The following is a 21859-nucleotide window of genomic DNA, read 5'->3' as shown; positions in this document are numbered from 1 at the left end:
TCTAATTCGAGTCTTAAATTGAATGGGCGAGTCATCCTCTGCTTAAGTGAAAGGAGCATAAGAAATCAGAAGGCAAGGCAGATATATCAATGTCAAAATCAAACCCCAGGGACAATCTTAGGATTCCTCAGCCGAAGGGAGTGGTCAGTGGCATCAGCAACTATTGCAACAGTAGACCCTGAATTTGGGATTAGCCCCTTCCAAGACTGTGGCTAAAGAACCTACTGGCCTGCCCAGAACACTGCAGAAGCCACCAGGCCCTTGCCAGGAAAAAGGCAGGCTTCTGGGGACTTAACTCCCAGGGATTCTTCTGCTCCTGAGATCACACATCCTCTCCTTGGTGTTCCCTCAGATGGGGAGACTAGAGGAAGTGAGGGTTATGCTCAATTAAGTACTTTCCAAGGCACCAGACAATAGCCTAAAAACCTACAATAGTTCACATGCATCTAAGTAGCTGTTAAGCCACAGCACACGATCTGCATAATTAATTCTTCTTAATGCTGTCATCTTCAATTACAGAGGATGTAAAACAAACAAACCTAAAGGGCAAAGATGAGACTGCTCTGAGGGGGGGCACACCCTGGGTCTTAGGGAGAGACCAGGACACGCAACAAAGAAAGAAGGGCTGAACCGCAGAAACCTCAGCAGGAAGCAGCAGGAGCACACAGCATAGAGATCAAACATCTGAGGGACATCAGGAAAGGAGGAGAGTCTTTGCAAGAGGGGAGTCTTTGCAGGAGGGTGTCTTGAGCAGCAAAGGTGCTGGAGACAAGGCAGGCAGGCCAGGCACCTGCAAACAGTTCAGACAGCGAAGAGGGTGAGGAAAGGAGGCCAACTACACTGACGTTAAAGCCCTCCCCAGACACGCAACCCACACAGAAGCCATTTTCATCTTCTTTTTAGAGAACCTAGAAACCTAATGACTCAGCAGAAAAAGGACAGCGATGAGTGGTGGCAATTCTCTCCTTGACATTTGGCCTCATAAAGCATTTACACTCTATCCGGTGATCTCCGGCAGGTGGTCCACTGAAGTGGACCATTTTATTTAAGTACTTTTCACATATTTGAAATAATAATAAAGAACGATGATGTTGTTCACAGCCATCATATTAGGATAGGAAAAACCGTCTGGCTCCTAAAAGCTGTATCTGCACTATATAGGTGCATGGGGTGGGGGAGGGACCACAAGAACATTCTTCTTGAGGGGCAGCAACAAAGACCCCTTGAGATGGTCACCAGAGGGAAAACTGTGACCATAGGTTAGTGATACTGGTACAGGTCTATATTTGGATACCTTGATTTGACAGGAGGTTAACAACAGCACCCATAGATGCCTGGGCTCTGCTGAAATAAGGGCAGCTACACCCCCTAGCTCCATGAGAGGCAATAGCCTTTGGTCTGACCCCCTTTTCTAGGAATGGTCTAGTGTATCAGGGACACTCCATTTGGTCCATGACACCACTGTCCCTGCTGAAAGCTCCTAGGGTAAGTGAAGTGAGCTCTGACTTCCCTTCTCCTAAATTAGTGAGCTCCCACCTGCCCTTTCTGAGCCATGTGGTCCAAGTACACACAGGCATGGAAGCCTTTTTACAAATCTAAAAGGTTATGCATGTGTACATTTCTCTTTGCTCTCAACTCAAAGGGACCTATAATCTGATCCACGGCCTGTCTGTGACTTGAATGACGATCACATGCACCTGCCACCCACAAGCACTAAGCTGGCTCATCTCTGCCAAGTTCAGAGAGGTCCGCAGTTCACAATGGTTGATGTGCATTTATATTATCATCTTTCTGCTAATCACATCTGTTAAGTCTATCATCTCTGTTACTATTCTGTGGTGCCTTAGCTCAAATTTGCAATAATGAATCCAGGTTTCAAGTGGTGTACTAAAATAAAAAGTAATGACAAAAATAGTCACAGTTCAAAATAATAGCATCTTGGTGAAAAAGCCCCACAATGCAACATACAGTGCAAGTTAGTATGTTCTGGGACAGGAGCAGCTAAAGGAGTGATGGTATCATACAATGTGCCAAAAAAATCAAGTGCAAACAGGGAGGAAGATGATGAACATCTCAAATATTTGACTGGTCCTGTGTGCAAATCCATTTGCCCCAGTTCTCAGAAGCGGACTGTCATGAAACTATCACAAACAGTGGTTCTACAAAAAGTTGGCAACATTTCCAAAGTGGCAACTCCAGGTAATCCAACAGGGATTTTCCAAAACAAGCACATTAACTCCCTCTAGAAACCTAAAGAAGGCTGTCATGAGGGAAGACCCTCAATTCCAGAGGCACCATTCAAAACTGGTCTCAAAGGGGAGACAATAAGTGTACAAATCACACTTTGACACCCTCCTGAAGCCAGCTGCAAGGTTGATGAACCATATTATGTGCAGAGAGAAAGCAGAAGAGTCTCCTAGAGAATTCCTGTGTCAAATGACACTGCTGGCCACCAGTCTAATAACAAAATACAATGGCAACAGAAGATCAAAGTCACAACAGAAAATGACAATTGCTCTCCCCAGTATCTCCCAGGAGAGAACCACAGAATGTGGTCTGTGAATGAGCTCTTAGAACGCATGGGGCTAGAAGGGAGAGCTGCCCTCCATCTTTTGGTGTTTTGACAGGAGTAGGGCATTTGGCTTAATGTATCTGAGGCTTGCTTTGTGAGGCATGATGAGACTTGGAGAAGTGCTCAGAGATCATCCTACCGGTGCTCTAGCCAGGCTTCCATCAGAAGAGCTTGGAGCTGCACCTGGCTACCACCCCACACCCTGACTTATTCATGGGCAACAGGTGGATGGAGCAACTGAGGGTCAAAGAGTCCCATGCCAATGCTATTTTTAAAATCCCTGGAACATTAAAAAATGCAGAGATGCCAATATACAATTTTAAATGGTATTATTTTAATATTTAGCATAGGAACACTTTAAACACTAAAAATATTATAATGTGATATAGTTATGCTATTCATCATATAATAAAATATCAAAAATACTAATTTCCGGCTCATCATAAGCAGTGTGATCCAACAGTGAGACATAGATTTGGCCATATGATGAACACATTCTACTTTCAACCTTGTTCACGTGTCTCTGTGCCCTAAAGCTTATCCTTTTTTGAAGATAATGTTGAAAGTCTAAGTCTGAGGCTTGGGCATATGGACCTCCCACACCTCCTGTCCCTCCACCCTAACGCCACTGACACACACTCAGGTGGACTCAACATCATAAGCCTCCTGATCTTGATTCACTATTAAAAAAGGAGAGAATGGGGAAATGACCACATCTGAGCCAAATTTCCAGCACACTATGCACTGGAGAAAGAGAACTGCTTGCTGGAATGAAATGTCTTGGATGGTGACAGACAATGTCAAGAAAGATAGTCTATGATCTCATGTTGCCCTCAAGTTGTGTCTTTCAGCAACACATTCAGTATTTTGAACAGCTTGTCACTCTGTAACTGGCAGACAAAAATAAACCCACATAGGGACCAAGATAATTCAATAGAGAAATGGTGTATTAGTTTGCTAGAGCTGCCATAAAAAATACCACAACAGAAGTGTATTTTCTCATAGTTCCAGGGTTTGGAAGTCTAAGATGAAGATGCAGTAGGGTTGCTTTATTCTGAGTCCTCTCTTCCTGGCTTGCAAATGTTCCCTTCTCACTGTGTCTTCACCTGGCCTTTCCCTTGTGTATTCATACCGCTGGTCCTTTTCTCTTCTTTAAGAACACCAGTCATGGGGCACCTGGGTAGCTTAGTCAGTTAAGCATCTACCTTCAGCTCAGGTCATAATCTCAGGGACTTCGGATCTAGCTCTGTGTCAGGCTCCCTGCTCAGTGGGGAGTCTGCTTCTCCCTCTCCCTCTGCCTTTACCCTGGCTTGTATTCTCTCTCTCTTTCTCAAATAAATAAAATCTTAAAAAACAACAACAACAACAAAAAAAACACCAGTCATATTGGATTAAAGCCCACCCTAATGGCTCATTTTAACTTAATTACCCCTTTAAAGACCTAATCTCCAAATACAGTTACATTTGGGGGTTAGGCCTTCAACACATGGATTTGGGATAAGGGGGACACAATTTAATGCATAACAGATGGTCTTTTCAACAAATGGGGCAAGACTTTTGCATATTTATGTGTAAATAATAATAATAATAATAATAATAAACTCAGACCCTTACCTCACACCATATGCAACAATTAGCTTGTATAGATACTGAACCTGAATGTAATTTAGGAGGAAAGTAAATCTAAAACTTTCAGAAGAAAACATAGGAGAAAATCTATCTGATCTTGAGATACAAACCAAAAGCATCCTCCATGAAAGAAGAAAATCAGTAATTGGGACTCTGCACTAGACACTGTCCTAAGCTCTATACACAGTCTCTTTCATTTAATTCTTACAACATTATGACATGAGTTGTGATTTCCACATTTCACAGATGAAAAAAAAATGAGGTTCACTGAGGTCAAGTTACTTGAAGAAGATCATATAGTTGGAAGGTGCTAAAGTCAGAGAGCTCTCTCTAAGTAAGCTAACAGTGGTTTTCCTATTGGGCATATTACAGAACAGAATTAAAACCCAAGCCCAATATTTCAGTAGAACAAAATATTTTCTAAAACTGAATACAGCCAAACTGTGGCATGGGAATCTATTTATTATTATCTCCAAGTTAAGATATCCAGACTTCCATCTTTCAATCATGGATGTTCCTTTAACATGGCCCTTGCAGAGTCTGCAGGGTGAACTCTCAGGGTCCAGGTATGCAGAGAGCTTGAAAGTGACATTAAAAAAAAATTCTTTTTGGAGAAAAACCATATTTATTTTTATCAATTTAAAGTAGGACCGTTCAAAATTTATTTTAAAATTTGTGATTTACTTGTTTAAAAAAAAATGTATTATGTGTCAGTCATACAATCAGTGGGCACCAAAAGTTTGAGAAATCCAGTTTCCTATAATGAGAGCTATGAGCCCCAGAAAGACAAGCACAGAGGCCAGAGGGATGGTAGACAGGAGAGCAGCAAAACCACATAGCACCAAACAGAACAAAACAGAATGGAAGAGAACAGAAGTGCCCTGTGCTTGGCACCCTCTAGTTTTCCCACCTAGAAAGAGAGGCGAGTGGCCTTTACATACCTCGACAATAAGCCACTTCCGCCAGGCCCAAGGTTAAAACTGAATTTAATATATTGCATCAGACCACCATGGAGAATAATCTATAAAAATTATGATGATGTCATCTGTAAATACCTACTGGTATCAATAGCTTTAAATTATGGTTTGGCATTCTGGTTTATTAGGAAGCTCCTTAAGATGTATTAAAAATCTGTTTACTCTTAGTATTGATTTTTTGATAAATATATTATCCAGAGAGGTTATATGCAGTGATTTCCCTGGAAAAGCTGACATTTATTCAATGATATTTACTTTACTGAATTAAGTAGCAATATATGCTCATATGTCTTTGCTATATCTGGAAAATTATCTTCTCAAAGTTAAGGTAAGGTAAAAGAATATCTGTTTTATAAAAATATTAGGGCATAGTTTAATAACATAAAGCTTAGGAAAGTTTTTAGGTGTGCAAGATCTACTAGTTATGGCTTCACTGGCTTTTATATGAAAATACCACAAAATTGAAGATAATTCTCAAAACTTATTTTGGTCAATTAACTGGATTTTTTTAAAGATGGCATTCATTTTAAAGAAAAAAATCATCATTATATTCAATTTCAAGTAATTTTCTCCTCTAATAATTTACCAGGACTATGGCCTTTTCTTAAATAAAATCCACTAAGGCCAAGAATGGAAGAGGCTGCAAGCTAGTCACTAAATGTTCTTTTCTTCTTCCTCCTGGGCATCCAACTGAATGACGCCCCCAGCATGTTTCACGGACCACATGACTTTGTTCTCTCTACTTCCGGATCTGGTCCATAGAAACCTTCCACATTGATCCTCCACTTTCTCCTTTGCTACCTAGATGTCCACTTGAGGGCAATCTTGGAGAACACATGCTAAAGATGGCAGAGTCCTTTGCAACATGTATGTGTGTATAAGGGCATTCCCAACCCAAAAACCTCCAACCTGGAACCACTCTAGACTACTCTACAAATGGAAAATAAACGTCAACAGTGTTAAGGCCCTGAAATTTGGGGATTTATTTGTCCCAGTATCTAGTACATTTTTTGTGTTCTATTAATTCTTAGCAAAAAAAAAAAAAAAAACCACAAAACAACAGAGCTTCATTTTCTTTAGAAAGCTCTTTAATCTTACAATAAGGAGCTAGATCACAAGACCTATGGAATTTGGACATATCCTTCTCTCAGAACTCATTCAATAAGTCAATAGACATTTGTGGGATAATCATTTCATTTGCTCTTACCAAGACTTACAAAGTAAGTGAAAATGTCTCCCATGAATGTAATTAATTACTTAGCATGGAAAACAATCTATTTATAAATTGCATCTTCAAATTACAGAAAAAGCCTAATAATACAAAAATATGATAAATCACTATCTCCTTAAAGAACAATGCTTTTGGTCACAATTGGTTTTTTTTATTATTATTATTTGGTTGGTTGGTGAGTTGTTTTCTTGTGTTTATTTTTTGTGAAACAATTTTCATTTCTAATTCTTAAGGGTGAGCAGCTACTCCCATGAATTACCTCAGGATGTTTTATCTTTCTTTTCTATTAATGTATTGGAGGCAAGCTCATCAATTTAGAAAGCGCTGGACTTAGAATTTGAAAGCCAGTAATCTACCCATTGATCAGTAGAAATAGCAAAAAAGGCAGGAAATGCAACAAATGGAGACTCTAAAGAGCTTCACAATAATTAATATTTTTGAAAGGTTTTGCTGAATTGTCAAAAATGAAGTCTTAGAGATCTCTTCTTTGACCTACCTGAACTGAAGGGTATAAGTTAATCAAGAAAGAAAGGAACTATTAACTTGAATCAGAAGATCCCTTGAAACCAAGACTGTTTCAAAATTCCTCTCTTAGGTGAGTGGGTATGGAAAGAGGCAAATGAGGACAGCCTCTCTTTCTACTCCCTACACTGACCTCAGAAAATCTGGGACCAAAGTTTACCCTGCTGGCTGAAAAAAGATCTGACCTCTGGGATTTTACTCTGAATCAAAACATGGGCAGACTGTGTCATGAAAGCGGCACACAGGATTTAAATTTGCTCCCCTGGAGCTCCAGGGGCTCTTGGTTCTTTGCTTTGCTGTGAACATGTCATTAAAGAAAATATTGTTCTTATCCACTGGGAAAGGTCACTAGTGATAAAGACCTTATGAAACACAAGAATAAATTAGAACTCTTAACCCCTTAACCCGGCCAAAGGAGAGGAGGAAGAGAAGTGCAGAAGGCATATTCATTAGCTCATTTGCAAAACCTGACCCCACATCTTAACTAGAGAAGTGTAGCAATGTCACCTGGGGCAAGATGCAGCCCATCCAATAAAAGAGCAAAGAATTACACGTCTCCATCTGCTGGGGGAAATTACCCAAATTAGAAAGTGGGACTTGGCTTGAAAGCTTCTCGAAAATCTTATCAAACACAAGTTAAATAAGAAAAGAAATACTACCCTGTTGCAGGGGTAAGAAAGCGTGACTGGTCAGACCGGTCACAACTAAATACTTTTGTTACTTAAAAGTTGAAATGAAACAACATGCCATTTCTCTCCTCAGTGTCAGGGAAAACAATGTATGACCCAAATATAGGCATTTTATAAAGACATTCTCTCAGTGAAGGCAGCCCCTCCCTTCATACAATTCTACTCCAGAAAGAAGGCTGTATGTTCAGCCTGCTGGGGGAAGCTGTGGATGCCAGCTCCAAAAGGCAGATGGCCACTTCTGGCTCTTGATTACATCTACCAGATCTTTTTCTTTTTTAAAGATTTTTTTTATTTATTCATTTGACAGAGAGAGACACAGTGAGAGAGGGAACACAAGCAGGGGGAGTGGGAGAGGGAGAAGCAGGCCTCCCACAGAGCAAGGAGCCTGATGCGGGGCTCGATCCTAGGACCCTGGGACCATGACCTGAGCTGAAGGCAGACGCCTAACGACTGAGCCACCCAGGCGCCCCTCTACCAGATCTTCTTAGGAAGCCTTGTTGAAGTCTTCCCAGCCTGCGGGGGCCTCCAAATAACAGGGACTTTCTCAAGTGAGTCCAGGCTTCAAAAGCCACCGTAATGGGTAGGCAATTAGTAGATGAAATTCATCCTTAGTGAGTCTTTTGCCACTTCATAAATTTAATTTTCTTTTCTTCAGGTCAGTGCTTTATTCTATTTTAATACTTGGTCTATCAAGTAAAGCATTGCCTCCTTGCGCTTAGGTCATCCGTAATGGTCTTTACCTTCCAGGATACAAGAACAGTGCCTGCCCACAGGCACTGCTGGACGAATCTATAAAGATCACTAGATTCCCCTGATAACTCTTTCCATGGCTGTGTTAACATTCGACTCAGAAAAAGTTTATTTACCATGCCTTTTAAATATTAGCAAATGCTGTTCGAACTCCTATCTTTGGGAATGAATGTGTCATCTTACATAATGTGGCTATTGTTATCGGGGAGATATGGGACTGGTAGGTTCACCCGCAGGATTTGTTATCAGTTCCTATGTAGCTTCTATCGAGCACAATTTCCAAGTCTCCCTGAATAATGTTCAGCCATTTTTATATCACTTTGTCACTGCACATTTCATAATAAAAGGAGTTAAAATCATTTTATCATGACAATATATATGACAGTTCCGCAGTTAAAAATCTCAGAAGTAGCACTACCAATGAATTTATACAACTTCCCTACATATGGATAGGTATAAAATTCACTTTATCCAACCCTCTGCTGTCCAGAAAGCTTCCACCCAAACAATTTCAAATATATGAATGTTAATCCTACTTTCAAATTTTTCTAGAGTATGATATTTCATAAACTTGACCTTCATAGAATTTGTAAAATTCAGTTATATGATTTTGTACAATGTAATTTGGGGTTTTGTTTTATTTTAAATAATATACTTATTTTTATATTTATATATTTTTTATATTTTTATTTAATAAATTAAAAATAATATAGTTTATGTATTTATATATTTATTTAAATATATAATATTTATATTATATTTATAATAAATACCTTTTAATACTTCTAGGAATGAAGTATTGATATTGTCTTTATTCAAAAAGAAAAAGTGAGTTATGAAACTCACAGATACCCTTTTGGCAATATTTCCAGAATCTTTTTCCCTCCTCTCTTCCCCCACCCCCAGAGTTGTCTGAGCCTTTATTGTAAATTGCCAAGGAAGGCATTTCACTTAAGACAGTTTAGGTCAGCGGTTCTCAGAGTGTCTTCCAGGGACCCCGGAATCCACAAGACCCTTTCAGGGAATCCACAAGGTCAAAACAGTTTTCATGAGAATAATATGACATTATTTGACTTTACTATTCCCATTTCGTTCTCATTTACTCACAGATGTACATCACTGCTCTGGCTAATGGAATGTGTGCTTATGCACTCTTTTCAAAATTTCTCAGTTTTAATTTCTAATCCAGAAAATATAAACAGATACTACCCACATGAACAAAAAAGCTCTTTAAATGTTTCAAAAAATATTTTTTAAGAGTATAAAGAGGCCCTAAGACCAAAGAGTTTGAGATCCACTCCACACACTACTGCAAAATCTCAGTGGCATAACACAAGGAAGTTTCTGTCTCCCTCAGGCACATGCCCCCTGCAGTCGGCCAAGTGAGTTTGTGGGGGGAAGGGGTGCGGGGGGGGGGGGTTGCGGAGAGAAGTCACTGCTCCATTTCCTCCCTCAGGCACCCAGGTTAAAAGCATCCCAATGCTTCCACAATTAGCAAGGCAGGAAAAAGAGAAGAGAACATGAGGAATCTCAAACTGGCTGTGGGAGCTCTGCCTGAAAGTGACACGTGTCACTTCTACTCACATTTCACCAGCCAAATCAGTGTAGCCACGTTGAAATCCAAGGGGACAGAAACACACAATCCTCCCATGTTTCTTGAAGGTGAAAGCTGAAGCAGCTATTCAGCAGCCCTACTGACTACCCCAAGGGCTAGCTCTTCAGGCAGCTCATGTCTTTCCAGGATCTTTTCCTGAAATTATTCGCCCTCATGACCATGTACTCACGGAGCCTCATGAAACACATTTCATGAAAAACATGGAGAACAAGTATTTAAATGACACATACGAATTCACATATTTAAGATTTTCTTCCACAGTAATTGAGAAACATCAACTCTAAACAAAACATATTATGGTCTACTCGCCTAAGCTAGTATACAGTGCTATTGTGTAAAACAGACTTTCTAAAAGCCTTTGTTTGACTGACATGTAAAACCAATTACTTATAATAATTTGTGCCACTAACAAATGTCCAACACCTTTTCATAAGAGCAAGACCCAGATCAATTCAAATAAATTAACATTCCTGTCTGAATTGACTCACCCAGCCCAAGTAACAAATTCACATGTCAATGGTGGGCTGACCCAATGACCCATCTGCTGAAAAATACAAACTGTATCATTTTGTTTCCCAAATAACAAGCATTGATTGCAGTGTTAGAAAGGTCACTTGTCATCAGCTCGGTCGTTGACCTGCTGGCAAATTGCAGCCTGTCACTCCACAGTGAGCCAGGACTATCAGGAGGAACTAAGTAAGGTACGCTGTGTTGATCAAGTACGATTGGGGAGATGACCATTTTCACAAGATGTGTGTTTAAAAGGATGAGTATCACAGTCAACAAAGATGGAAAGGAACGGCTGTAAGGGATATTTCATAATTTCCCAGGATGACGACCAGAAACCTCACTGATGTAGATCTGCTTTAAAATGCACTGAATCAAACCCAGTCTATGTCTCCAAGTCGGATGCCAAGGATTTCAATATTTTGTACATGTAAATACAAAAGATGTCCCTTTCAAGTGCCCTAAAAGGAACCGGGGAAGATAAAATTAAGAAACAACCCCATATCAGATGACCTAAAGCATACAAATAAGGACAGGCCATGTGAAAAAACACATTTCCAGTGACATCCTCTCTAAGAATGCTGCTACAGTCATGTGCTACCCCACATAGCTGATTCGGACACTTACTGCTGTATCATCAGTTGTCTCAATTTGTCCACCCACCAGAGAGAGGCATTATGACTGTCCAGCCGACAATGAATTAAATAGCCATATTTATTTCTCTTTCAACCATTAAGCTTTTAAATATCACTTTAAGATATAATTTATCACAATCTCCTAGAATGAAGTATCAGCCAACTATTCATTAAAGGCCACTTATTTGAAATAATGATCTACACAATAATTTCATGGGGTTTGCCAAGAAATGCTGTATGATTATTTTCTGTATTCAGCCCCATATTATGGACAGGATACAAATGAATGCAGGCATGTATCCAAAAATAAAATTTAATAATTCCTTATGCATCTTCTTACAAAGTTTCAGTTAGCCACTAAAATATCTACCAATAGGATAACGATCTTTATACTTGGTACCCTCACTGAGGCATAAGACCACAGTGTAAAGCATGTGTCCTAATTTTAGGGAGTCCTAAAATTACATCCCTGAAGTTAGTCAATCTCACTCAGTGCATGGCTCCACTAAACCTCTCCAATAAAGACCAAGGAATCATCCTGATATGTTTGGAAAGGGAAGACATGGGTCAACTTAGGTTTTCAAAGCTCCACTAAACCTCTCCAATAAAGACCAAGGAATCATCCTGATATGTTCGGAAAGGGAAGACATGGGTCAACTTAGGTTTTCAAAATATAAACATAAATATTTTCAATGCAATGTGACAGGATAGCATTTGGCCTAAAATAAAATGCATCTGTGTACAATCGTTGCTTTGGCATGGCCCCAAGTTGGTGTACCTCACTCTGCTGCCTTTTGTTTCCCCACACATACCGCACATTATGCTTACTTTCAAAACTACGGAACAGTTGAAAAAGCAGTACAATAAATACTTACATACACTTGACCTAGACTTAACAATTGTTAACATCTTACCACATTTGCATTCCCTCTCAACACACACGTGTGCACATGCATACATTTTTTTTCTACACAGACACCCAGACACCCCTAAACACTTTAGCATTGATCTCCCAAGATCAAGGACATTGTCCCATATATTCATATGCTTTTTGGTATTTATTTATTTACTAACCAAATTTCCTTAGGACATCTTTTCCTGATACCCTCTGATGAGCAATTTTGAATTTTCCTCCATGCACACTTGGTCAAATAACATCTTTTTTTTCTCCTCTGCCAGAAATCAACAAATGACCTCCTTGCTTTGCATCCTCCCCAGCTCAGTATAGCCTTTAAGCCTCTTTCTTCCCCCAGGCTATGATGTCCATAGTTCCCTGATGGCACCTGCTCTGGCCTCACACCTCATGCTCTTATGGTCCCTCCTGGGAGCACTTCCTCCTGGAGGCCTTCTGCTCACCCTCACCCACCAGTCTCTGTTGGGGCAGCAGCCTGCCCCCTGCAGAGCACTGGCCACCCCACTTCTACATCTCCTGGAAGACAGGGCGCAGTTCATGGCTATATCCTCAGTCCCCAGAGCCTCACACACAGCTGGAGCTCTCAAAGAGGCTTCCGTTTCTCCCTGGTCTTCAGGTAAAAAGATAATCCAGGCTTAACCATTTCTTATTTAAATTTATTCATCTCCTGGATCCCCGGGGCCATGGAAAGTCTCAGAGGCACATAATGGGGAGCCTGCTTCTGTAGGACACGGGCAGCAGGAGACAGGGTGACCCAGAGCCCTGGGGCCACACAGAACTTCCAAGGCCCCCTCCACGCCCTGTGAGGGCAACTTTAACCTACCAGCGGCCATGTAAGCTAGTATATCAGTAGCCCACCCAAAACCCATTTGACCCAAAGATCCTGCCCTCCATAAAGCAAAGAGGCTGCTTGGCAGCTCCAGACCCAACTGGCTTGTCTCCCTCAGGCCTCAGGCTCTCTGGTCTCTAGAGAAACTGTTTTCTAATCAGCCCCTCCCTACCCGCCGCCTCTGCAGGCCAATGAGAAATCTGCATCCCAAAGACAGACACTGAGTTTCACCTCAAAGTCCACTGGCCCTTCTTTTGACTCCCATGCCAAAGTTAGCTCATCTTTTCCAACACTTTGCCATGCCCAGCTCCAGGGGGCCTTGCACACAGAACACAGGATATGTGAGCACTGACCTCAGTGTGATTTTCTCAGGCTGGCTAACATAACGGCCCCATCCCTCGCTCTGAACCTTTCTTGCATCCCTTCCTTTGCTCAGATTCTGAGAGATTTACAAGCTCTCTCATGATTGGTCTATTTATTTCATTACTCGGCTTCACATATCTCTTATGATGTCATACAATTTTATAGGAAATCAAGCAAGGAATGAACGTATTTTAAAAACATGTATTTATATATATAGACTTACTTGTATCCTTTTTAGAAATATTTAAAAAATAGCCAGCCCCTGTTCTTACTTTCTGTTACAGTTTCCAATCAGCCAAGACAAGAATTTAAACAAATTTAAAGGAGAACACTGAATATAAATGATTGAAATGAGTGATCATACATATTACAATGGCCCCTGGCCCTCTTGAAACAATTAACTATTAAAAATCAAGACACTTTGGGGCGACTGGGTGGCTCAGTCGTTAAGCATCTGCCTTCGGCTCAGGTCATGATCCCAGGGTACTGGGATCGACCCCTGCATTGGGCTCCCTGCTCTGCGGGGAGCCTGCTTCTCCCTCTCCCACTCCCCCTGCTTGTGTTCCCTCTCTCACTGTGTCTCTCTGTCAAATAAATAAATAAAATCTTTAAAAAAAATAAAATAAAAAATTAAAAAAAATCAAGACACTTTTCAAACAAAAAACAGTAACAATAACACAAAACCAAGACCGCCCTGATCTTGAAAGATTTTGCGTATGAAAAACTTTACAGAGTCCCTATGAGGGACCTAGAGTAGTCAAATTCACAGAGACAGGAAGTAGAATGGGGGCTACCAGGGCCTGGGTGGAGGAGAGAATGGGGACATAGTGTCTTGTGGGTGCAGAGTTTCAGATTGGGAAGATAAAAAAGTTCCGGAGATGGACGGTGGAGATGGTTGTGCAACAATGTGAATGTACTTAGTACCACTGAACCCTTAAAAATGGTTAAAATGGTCAATTTTATGTTGTTGATACCCATGTTAAATTGAGGCTACCGAGAGCCCCACCCTGTTTTAATTAAGATCTCCCCAGAGATCAATGATCTGAAATGGGTTTTCTTAATTACACTCTAAAGTTATTTTTCTAAATTTTATAATTTATAATAGAGAATACAACTCCAGGCCAATTTCTTTCACTGTGTCTCATGCACTGTTTAACTGGAAACCCATCCCAAGCCTCACCAAGGCAATCTGAGTGAGATGTATGGAGGAGTGTCCATCAATGACTATCTTACATCTGGATGGCAGGCAGGCATTTCTCAATGGGATACTTGAATGAGGTTCCCAAGGACAACAAAACTGTTTTTATTTCCTGAGTTCGATGACTGGAAACATTCAGAATCGACCCAAAAGATGCCAATTTAATGACCATCCCCTAAAAAAATTAAGTGTTACTTTTGATTATAAAGTTATACGTGATCATAAAGGAAATGTGTGACATAGAAATGATAAGGCAATTACCCCCAATCCTCCCATCCTGAAGTAAAGATTGTCAGTATTTTAATGGACTTCTTTCAGCTTGCTTTTTTAATCCATTCAAAAATTATATCAAGGTCTATATCTTCTGTTTTTTATTCGATATCATTTAGAAGAAAAAATAAGAACTTGGCATGAACTTTACTCAGAGTCCAAATTATGCTAAAATATGAATTCATACCAAATTGCTCCTGGAAAGTTACTTAATAATAATAAAAGAAGGGGCGCCTGGGTGGCTCAGTCGTTAAGCGTCTGCCTTCGGCTCAGGTCATGATCCCAGTGTCCTGGGATCGAGCCCCGCATCGGGCTCCCTGCTGCTTGTGTTTCCTCTTTCGCTGTGTCTCTCTCTGTCAAAAAAATAAATAAAATCTTTAAAAAATAATAATAATAATAATAAAAGAAGAACATTTCTTGTATACTGTGCTGGACCAGGTATGAGGTCAAGTTCCCAAAGTTGATTATCTTGTCTCACCTGGTAAACAACCCTATGAGGCAGGTTCTAAACACATTTCCATAGCCTTCAGGATCCTGTAAGACTGACTGCTCCACTCCATCCAGCAGAGCTCACCTCTGCCCCCGGGCTTGGCTCCCGCTCTTCCCTCTGCCCAGATGACTCAACCTCCATGTTCTCCTTGTCCTCAATGGGATCCCCATCTCTGCTCACAGATCACCTCTTTAGAGAGGCTGGTCCTGTCTCCTGCTCCCATCACTTGCTAGGATCTTATCCTCATGTAGCTTTTCTCCACAGCCCTCAGGACATCCCACCATCATAGTGTATGTCTCTGCCTATTAGCTACTGCCTGCCTCCCCCGAGGATGCAATCACCAAGGGGACAGATCTTACTAGTGCAGCTCCAGCATAGACAGGCCCACACCCATCACCCCACAAACATACATTACTAACTCAGAGTTCACAGATAAGGAGGCTGGGAAACCGAGAGTTTAAGAAGCTGCTCAAGGTCAGTAACTACAAAGTGACAGAGCCAGCATCTGACCTGGGTGGGACCCACAGCCCCCACAATGAATGAGCCTTCATGTTCATTTTCAGAAGATTCAGAAAGTTGCCCCCTGGGATGAAGACTATCCCCTCGCTAGGTGCATGTGCTCATGTGGGAAGATCACTTCTCAGTACTCCAGAAGAGCAAAATTGGGAGCTGGCTCTTTGACCTGTAAGCCTGGAGCAGGTTTAATTCTTCTGAACTTCAGTCTCCTAAGGTATAAAATAGAGACAATGCCTCCCAATCCTCATGAGGGTCCTCATCAGGATCAAAGACACACATCAAAGAAGCAAACTTTGTTAACTGCTAAGAGAGAGTCATTTACATGTACAAGATTCCTTTGTTTGAGAAAGAAGAATGATCAGAGGGTACTGGGCTGCCACTTGCCTGCAATATAAATTTTTTTTGCTCTTGTTATTTTTTTGAAGGTACAAAGCATCCAAGAAAGCTAAATTTGATGCTATAGCGTGCTAAGTCTGATGAACCAAATTTTGCATTACCTTTCAAGTACTCAGTTCCAGCAAGTCATTGATAAATCAGGGAATATGTGGTCTTAACGGTTAGAATCTTTTGGCAATCCAAGAACCATCTTACCAGACTGAGGATGAAAGGTGCACCAGAGAGGGGTCCTTACTTGGCTCACTCAGTGATGAATCCTGATGTGATGAATAACAATGCCTAGAACATCGCAGGTGTTAAGTAAATATTTGTTGAATGTTGACAGATTCAAAGAATGAATGAGGTAATTAGACAACTGTCTGAGTATTCTGTGCCAAAAATACTACTCACTAGATACACACTGAAATTTAAGGAAGAAAAATGCCTTTTCAACCCCATAGTCTTCATCACTTACTAAACCTTGCATAAGCCCTGAAGTGTGAATAAATAGGGAAGTGTTCCCTAGCAAGAGGAAAACATGCCTGATGAACACACCCAAAGAGGAAATTCCAATTCCTTTGTCTGCCAATCCATCATCTTTCCCAAATGTGAAACTGACCCTACACAAATAGATGTGGTCTTTTTTTTCTATTTTCTGGGTCATCACACTCAAAATGCATATTGCCCCTCCATCCAACACTTCCTTCTCTCTGCCTTTCATAGGGGCACCCACAGAAATGACTCAATCCTTAGTCATAGCATCTCAGTGAAGATCAGAAACACCATCGTTCCCAGTTTGCAACATATAAAGTAAGTGTAGAAGGCTACATGAGCTTTCCCTAGTGACATGCTACACCTCCTGTTAAGTTTTCCCAGCACTGGGAACCAAATTCACTTAATTACAGCTCTGCTGGAGGTATGATTTCTTAAGGGGACCATGTCAGGTATAGACAAATGTCAATATTATGAGTTATTAAATGGCTACGGTTATAAGCTATGTTTACATTTTTAATATTATGGACAGGTTTATTTATTTATTTATTGTTTATTATTTTAATTTTTTGTATAAGACAAAGTTGCATTTTCTTATACACCAGACAGGGAACTTGTTAAATATCCATTTTATAGAACTCGAGCATGAAGGTAAAAACAATATCCTTTAATGAAATATAAAAATATAAAAACAGCTGTCAAACTGTGCAGGTATTTTTACATGATAAAACACTTCTTACCCAATACTTCTTAATCTACTCTGATAATTACACAATGTACTGGTACAGAAAGTACACAACAGTGCTAACAAAATGTACCAGGTTATTATTTGGTTACTTAATCAAGGGTTCTTGCGCTCAAAGTAGTAAACTTTGATAGTAGTAAACTATCAAAGTAAACATCAAAGTAAACTTATGATAAAATTTAAGAAAATTCCCCATTGCTAATGGAGATAATTGATAGGAAATGAACCACACACCTGAGAAACCATGTGTGGCATAGTTTTACCATTAGACAAACTGGTTCAGCACTAGCTGCAAAAGTCTAATCTGTAACATAAACGTCAACTTCAAATACAAAAATTTAAATGGTATTTGGCTTTATTTGCCCTAAACATGTATTTCCAGAGCCAATGTCACAGCCTTAGAGTAGTTATCAAGTTGGCTTATATAAAGCTCCAGGCTGTATTTAAATTTTTTAAATGTGGCTAAAAATAACCTTACACATGAAGATACAGAGAAACAAACCATATACACAGTAAAACATCAATCTCAAAAAAAGACCCAGAAAAAGAAAATAAATTTTAATTAGAGCAAATTTAGAGTGAAAATTTCAGTCTTTCACTGTCATAATTTTAAAAATCATATTGATGGATCACTTGCTTATTAGAATCACAAGAGTCCCACAAGGATGATGGTATTACACAATAAGGAAAAATCACAATGCTTTTTTAATAGAGAAAATTCCTAATTATCATGTTTTTTTCTTATGATTTTAATCGCCTAATGTTTGGAAAATATATCATCTGAAAGTAAGAGAAAATATGAAATAGTATTTGGGTATTAATAATTATAATATGAATACAGAAGCAATAACAATATAAACGGAGTCCAAAGCAACTATCACAGGCTGATGCAAAAATGGTCTAAGACAGGGGTCAGCAAAATTTTTCCATAAAGGACCAGACAGTAAATATCTAGGCTTAGTGAACCCTACGGTATCCGTTGTGGTATCTGTTCTCAGCCCTGCCACTGTGGCTTGAAACCAATCACAGACGATGTTTAACAAATGCCCAAGGCTCCATGCCAGTAAAACTTTGTTTATGGACAATGAAATTTGAATTTCACGTGTCACAAAACATTATTATTATTTAGATTTTTTTCAACCATTTAAAAACATAAAAACTGGGGCGCCTGGATAGCTCAGTCCGTTAAGCGACTGCCTTCAGCTTAGGTCAGGATCCCAGGCTCCTGGGATTGACCCCTGCCATTGGGCTCCCGGCTCAGCAGGGAGCCTGCTTCTCCCTCTCTTCCCCACTTGCACTTTCTCTCTCTCTCTCATATAAACAAAATCTTTAAACATAAAAACATAAAAACCATTCTTAGCTTTTGAGCTATCCAAAAAACTGGCAATAGGCTGGATTTGGCCTGAAGGACATAGTATGCCAACCCTTGGTCTAAGGCATCACAGAACCATCCTACACAGGAGAGAACACATACAAATATACATGTGAGAACAAATCCAACCATATTGTAAATAAAGGCTTAAGGAAATTAGCCCTTGGGAAACGTTGTATCTGATTTTGCCACCCATTTACCCTGACCAATTCATAAAACTGGTTTCTGTTTTAGCTCAAGAGGGTCAGCTTTGGAATTTGTTTTTGAAATAAATAAATCATGTTATACATATTAATGCAAAAGGAGGAGGAGGAGAAATCCCTTGTAACTAAAGAGTACTTAAAGCAACTCATGGCTATATTGTCTATACACATTGGAAACTCTGTTTTAAAATCCATACCTTAGGATACCATATGCCAAGTTTCTAAGATGATATTTCCTAATTTCATTGAGAATTTAACTTCTCACTGTAGGTGGACAGGTCAGCTGAGCACCAGTCCATACCCTTAATAACACAGGAGCTGGTGCTCTTAGGGCACTGCTGGTCTGTGAGACAATAATATAGGACTTAGATTGTTCACTAATTGTATTTTTGTAACTCTCTTCCCCAAGTATATAAGTTCCTACAGAGAAAGATTCATTTCTTATAAACTTTCACCCCCCATCCCAGTAATCAGCATTGTGATTAGCACAGAGTAGGGCTCAAAGGAATTTTTTTAATGGCTAAAGTTTGTTTAATGAATAAGAGGAAAAAATACCATATTATTGGCAGTTCTATGTTATGGCAGAAATTTAGTCTGATGGAGAAACTACCACTTTTCGGAAATCTCATCTGGACCAATGCCTGCTGACATCGTTGGAGGAAAGAGGAACCAGACTGCTAGTCTTGCCCCAGCTCCCTCCAGACCTGCTGACACCCAACAACCCACATACCCCCACAGTGACCTGCACCCTATTTGAGGGCCAGGGTTGAGGGCACACCTTTTGTAACTATCAGATGGAACTGAGAAACGTGTTGGAAGATAAAACATTCAGAGACCTGAAGTTACAAAGGCCTGATATTAATCACCAAGTATTCCATTAGTCAACAGAAGTAGAGTAAATTCAAACAAAATGTTTAAATGCCCCCACTTCATTCTTTCAAAGGCAGAAGAGCCTTCAAAGGCCAGATGCTTGCACAGTTACTTCCCCTTTGTTTTTCATTTACCCAACTGATTGCCCCAGGATACAACTAGTCTTTGATCATTATTACCATTTTTGTAATGGCCTCTGCTAGGAACCCATCCTTTCTATATCTAGAACTTGGACAATTTGGTCTGAGATGCTATTTTGGGGAATCAGAAAGAAGGAAAGGACAAGACGGTGTCAAGAAATGATACCTCTGGGAGGTAAGTCATCATGTGACAAAAATAGAACCAGTGAAGGCTGAAAAAGATACTGCAGTATTGGGGCTCCTTTGTCAAAGACAGTTTTTCCAAGACAGTCTTCAAACTAAAGGACCACAATAATTAAATCTACTAGCTAATGCGAGAAATTACTTTTTTTTTTTTTTTTTACACCAAATTAGAAGATAAGAAAAGCCTGAGTGCACTCTTGTGGAGAACTCTCCCAGGACTAACTCTGAGCACCCTCCCCACTATCATGGCTGCGACCATCCCCAGCCTTTCTGGACACAGGCTGGATCCTCAAGAGAGAACAGGTGATGCCCAGAAGGCCTTCTGGGGTGAGGAGCCTATTTGGGGAAGGACAGCTCTGCGTCAGGAGCCCGGCCATGCTCCCCTTCCCACTCCCTGCTCACTAGCAAGCATGAAAGCAAGAGCTGGGGTTGGTAAAAACAACTGAAGTACCACAGATGCAAGCACAAGTCGTATTCAAAAGCACACACATATAAGAAAAAAAGGGAGACAGAAAAGGAGAATGTTGGCTGAGGGGAAATAACTAACAGCTAGAAACGTCTGAAGCCCAGCAAAGCTGCAGTGCCAAAGAGCACAGTCTTCCCTTCTTCGAGGTTGTAAGGAGATAAATATGGGAAGGAGAGGGAAAGAACATGGTGGGCATCATAACTGTTAAAGCTTAGTGAAGAACGACATTAAACTCTACTTCCTACTTAAAAGGGATGACTTACTAAATGCAATTATTGCTACATTTGCGTGTATTAACGAAGAACTTTACAGTTACAAAAAAGTACAAATAAACGTGTTTTATCTAAAATCCAAATCAGAATGTTTTGCAGTGTGAATCCTGACTAGGGCACATTCTTATCCCGTTGTAACATGAATCAGCAAATCTAAACTCTTAGACTGCTGTCCAACACCACCACCTGCAAAGGGTGTCCATTAAAATGACCAAGTTCCAATGTGATTAATGTTTACTCATCAACACCTTCCCACTCTTCCTTCAAAATAAGAAGTCGAATTCTTGCTGATGTTTAATGGAACAAATGTCTTTCACTCATCGGAAAATTTACTAAGCACTTCTCCAGAAAAAAAAGTATCCACATGTGTGCATCACCATTTTATCTTTGGTGCCAAGTGAGCTCCTGAGGCTGACAAGGTTTAAGTTATTCTCCAAGGTCTCCCATTTGTGACAGAGACTTTGTTATTTGGATTTCCCAGCTACAGTTCCATTCACTAGACACATTTGGCAGAAGAGACATCCATCTATTTCCCATATCTGCTGCTTGGGAAAGGATCAACTGGGGAATGCCCAGTAATCTAGCTCAGGTGTACCCAGAGATAAAGGGGGTAAACTTTAATTAGACTGTAAAAGAAGAGATACAAAGGTGAACTCTCTGTACTTTATAACCGGTCCTCTTAATTGTACTATTCTCACTAGTTAATTACTTTGGGCTGCCAAAAGACCAACACCCTCACTCATTCAGCCAATGTCCAATGAGTATTTACTGTGATTCAGACTCTTATGAAACTTTGATTTTAAAAAGAAAATTTAAAACTACATGCAAACCTGATGGCATCCATGGATCAGAAGTTGGTTTGGTCAAGGTGTTCACCTGCTCCCAATGGAAGTCATCATCTTCAGCTTGACTATATCCACAAGTGCTATATGGCTCATCAAAAAGGCAACCACCTAAAATGTAAAAGAATGAAAAGTAATGTAAGCAATGACTAGACCTCTGGAATAAGCTATGATGATTAGAGGTAACTGTAAA

The 21859-nt window shown here is 40.1% G+C and overlaps 1 protein-coding gene and 1 long non-coding RNA gene across 3 annotated transcripts in view; both read right to left on the bottom strand.

Moving 5' to 3' along the window:
• Positions 1-21859, bottom strand: part of PTPRM (protein tyrosine phosphatase receptor type M) — an 806716-nt gene that overhangs the window by 593347 nt on the left and 191510 nt on the right. For both annotated transcript variants that reach the window (XM_034995810.1, XM_034995812.1), the window contains exon 2: positions 21655-21777. In XM_034995810.1, coding sequence (XP_034851701.1) covers positions 21655-21777 — 123 coding nt within the window. The remainder of the gene's footprint in view (positions 1-21654; positions 21778-21859) is intronic.
• Positions 9262-13704, bottom strand: LOC118004465. Its single transcript, XR_004677585.1, has 2 exons — positions 11725-13704; positions 9262-11638 (listed from the first exon to the last, which is right to left on the bottom strand). It is a non-coding gene; the product is annotated as an uncharacterized LOC118004465 (long non-coding RNA).

This window comes from Mirounga leonina, unplaced genomic scaffold (genome assembly GCF_011800145.1).
Source record: "Mirounga leonina isolate KUSES-001 unplaced genomic scaffold, KU_Mleo_1.0 Mir_93, whole genome shotgun sequence".
NCBI lineage: Eukaryota > Metazoa > Chordata > Mammalia > Carnivora > Phocidae > Mirounga > Mirounga leonina.
Note: the sequence above shows the minus strand (reverse complement) of the source record. Positions and strands in the feature narration are given on the sequence as shown.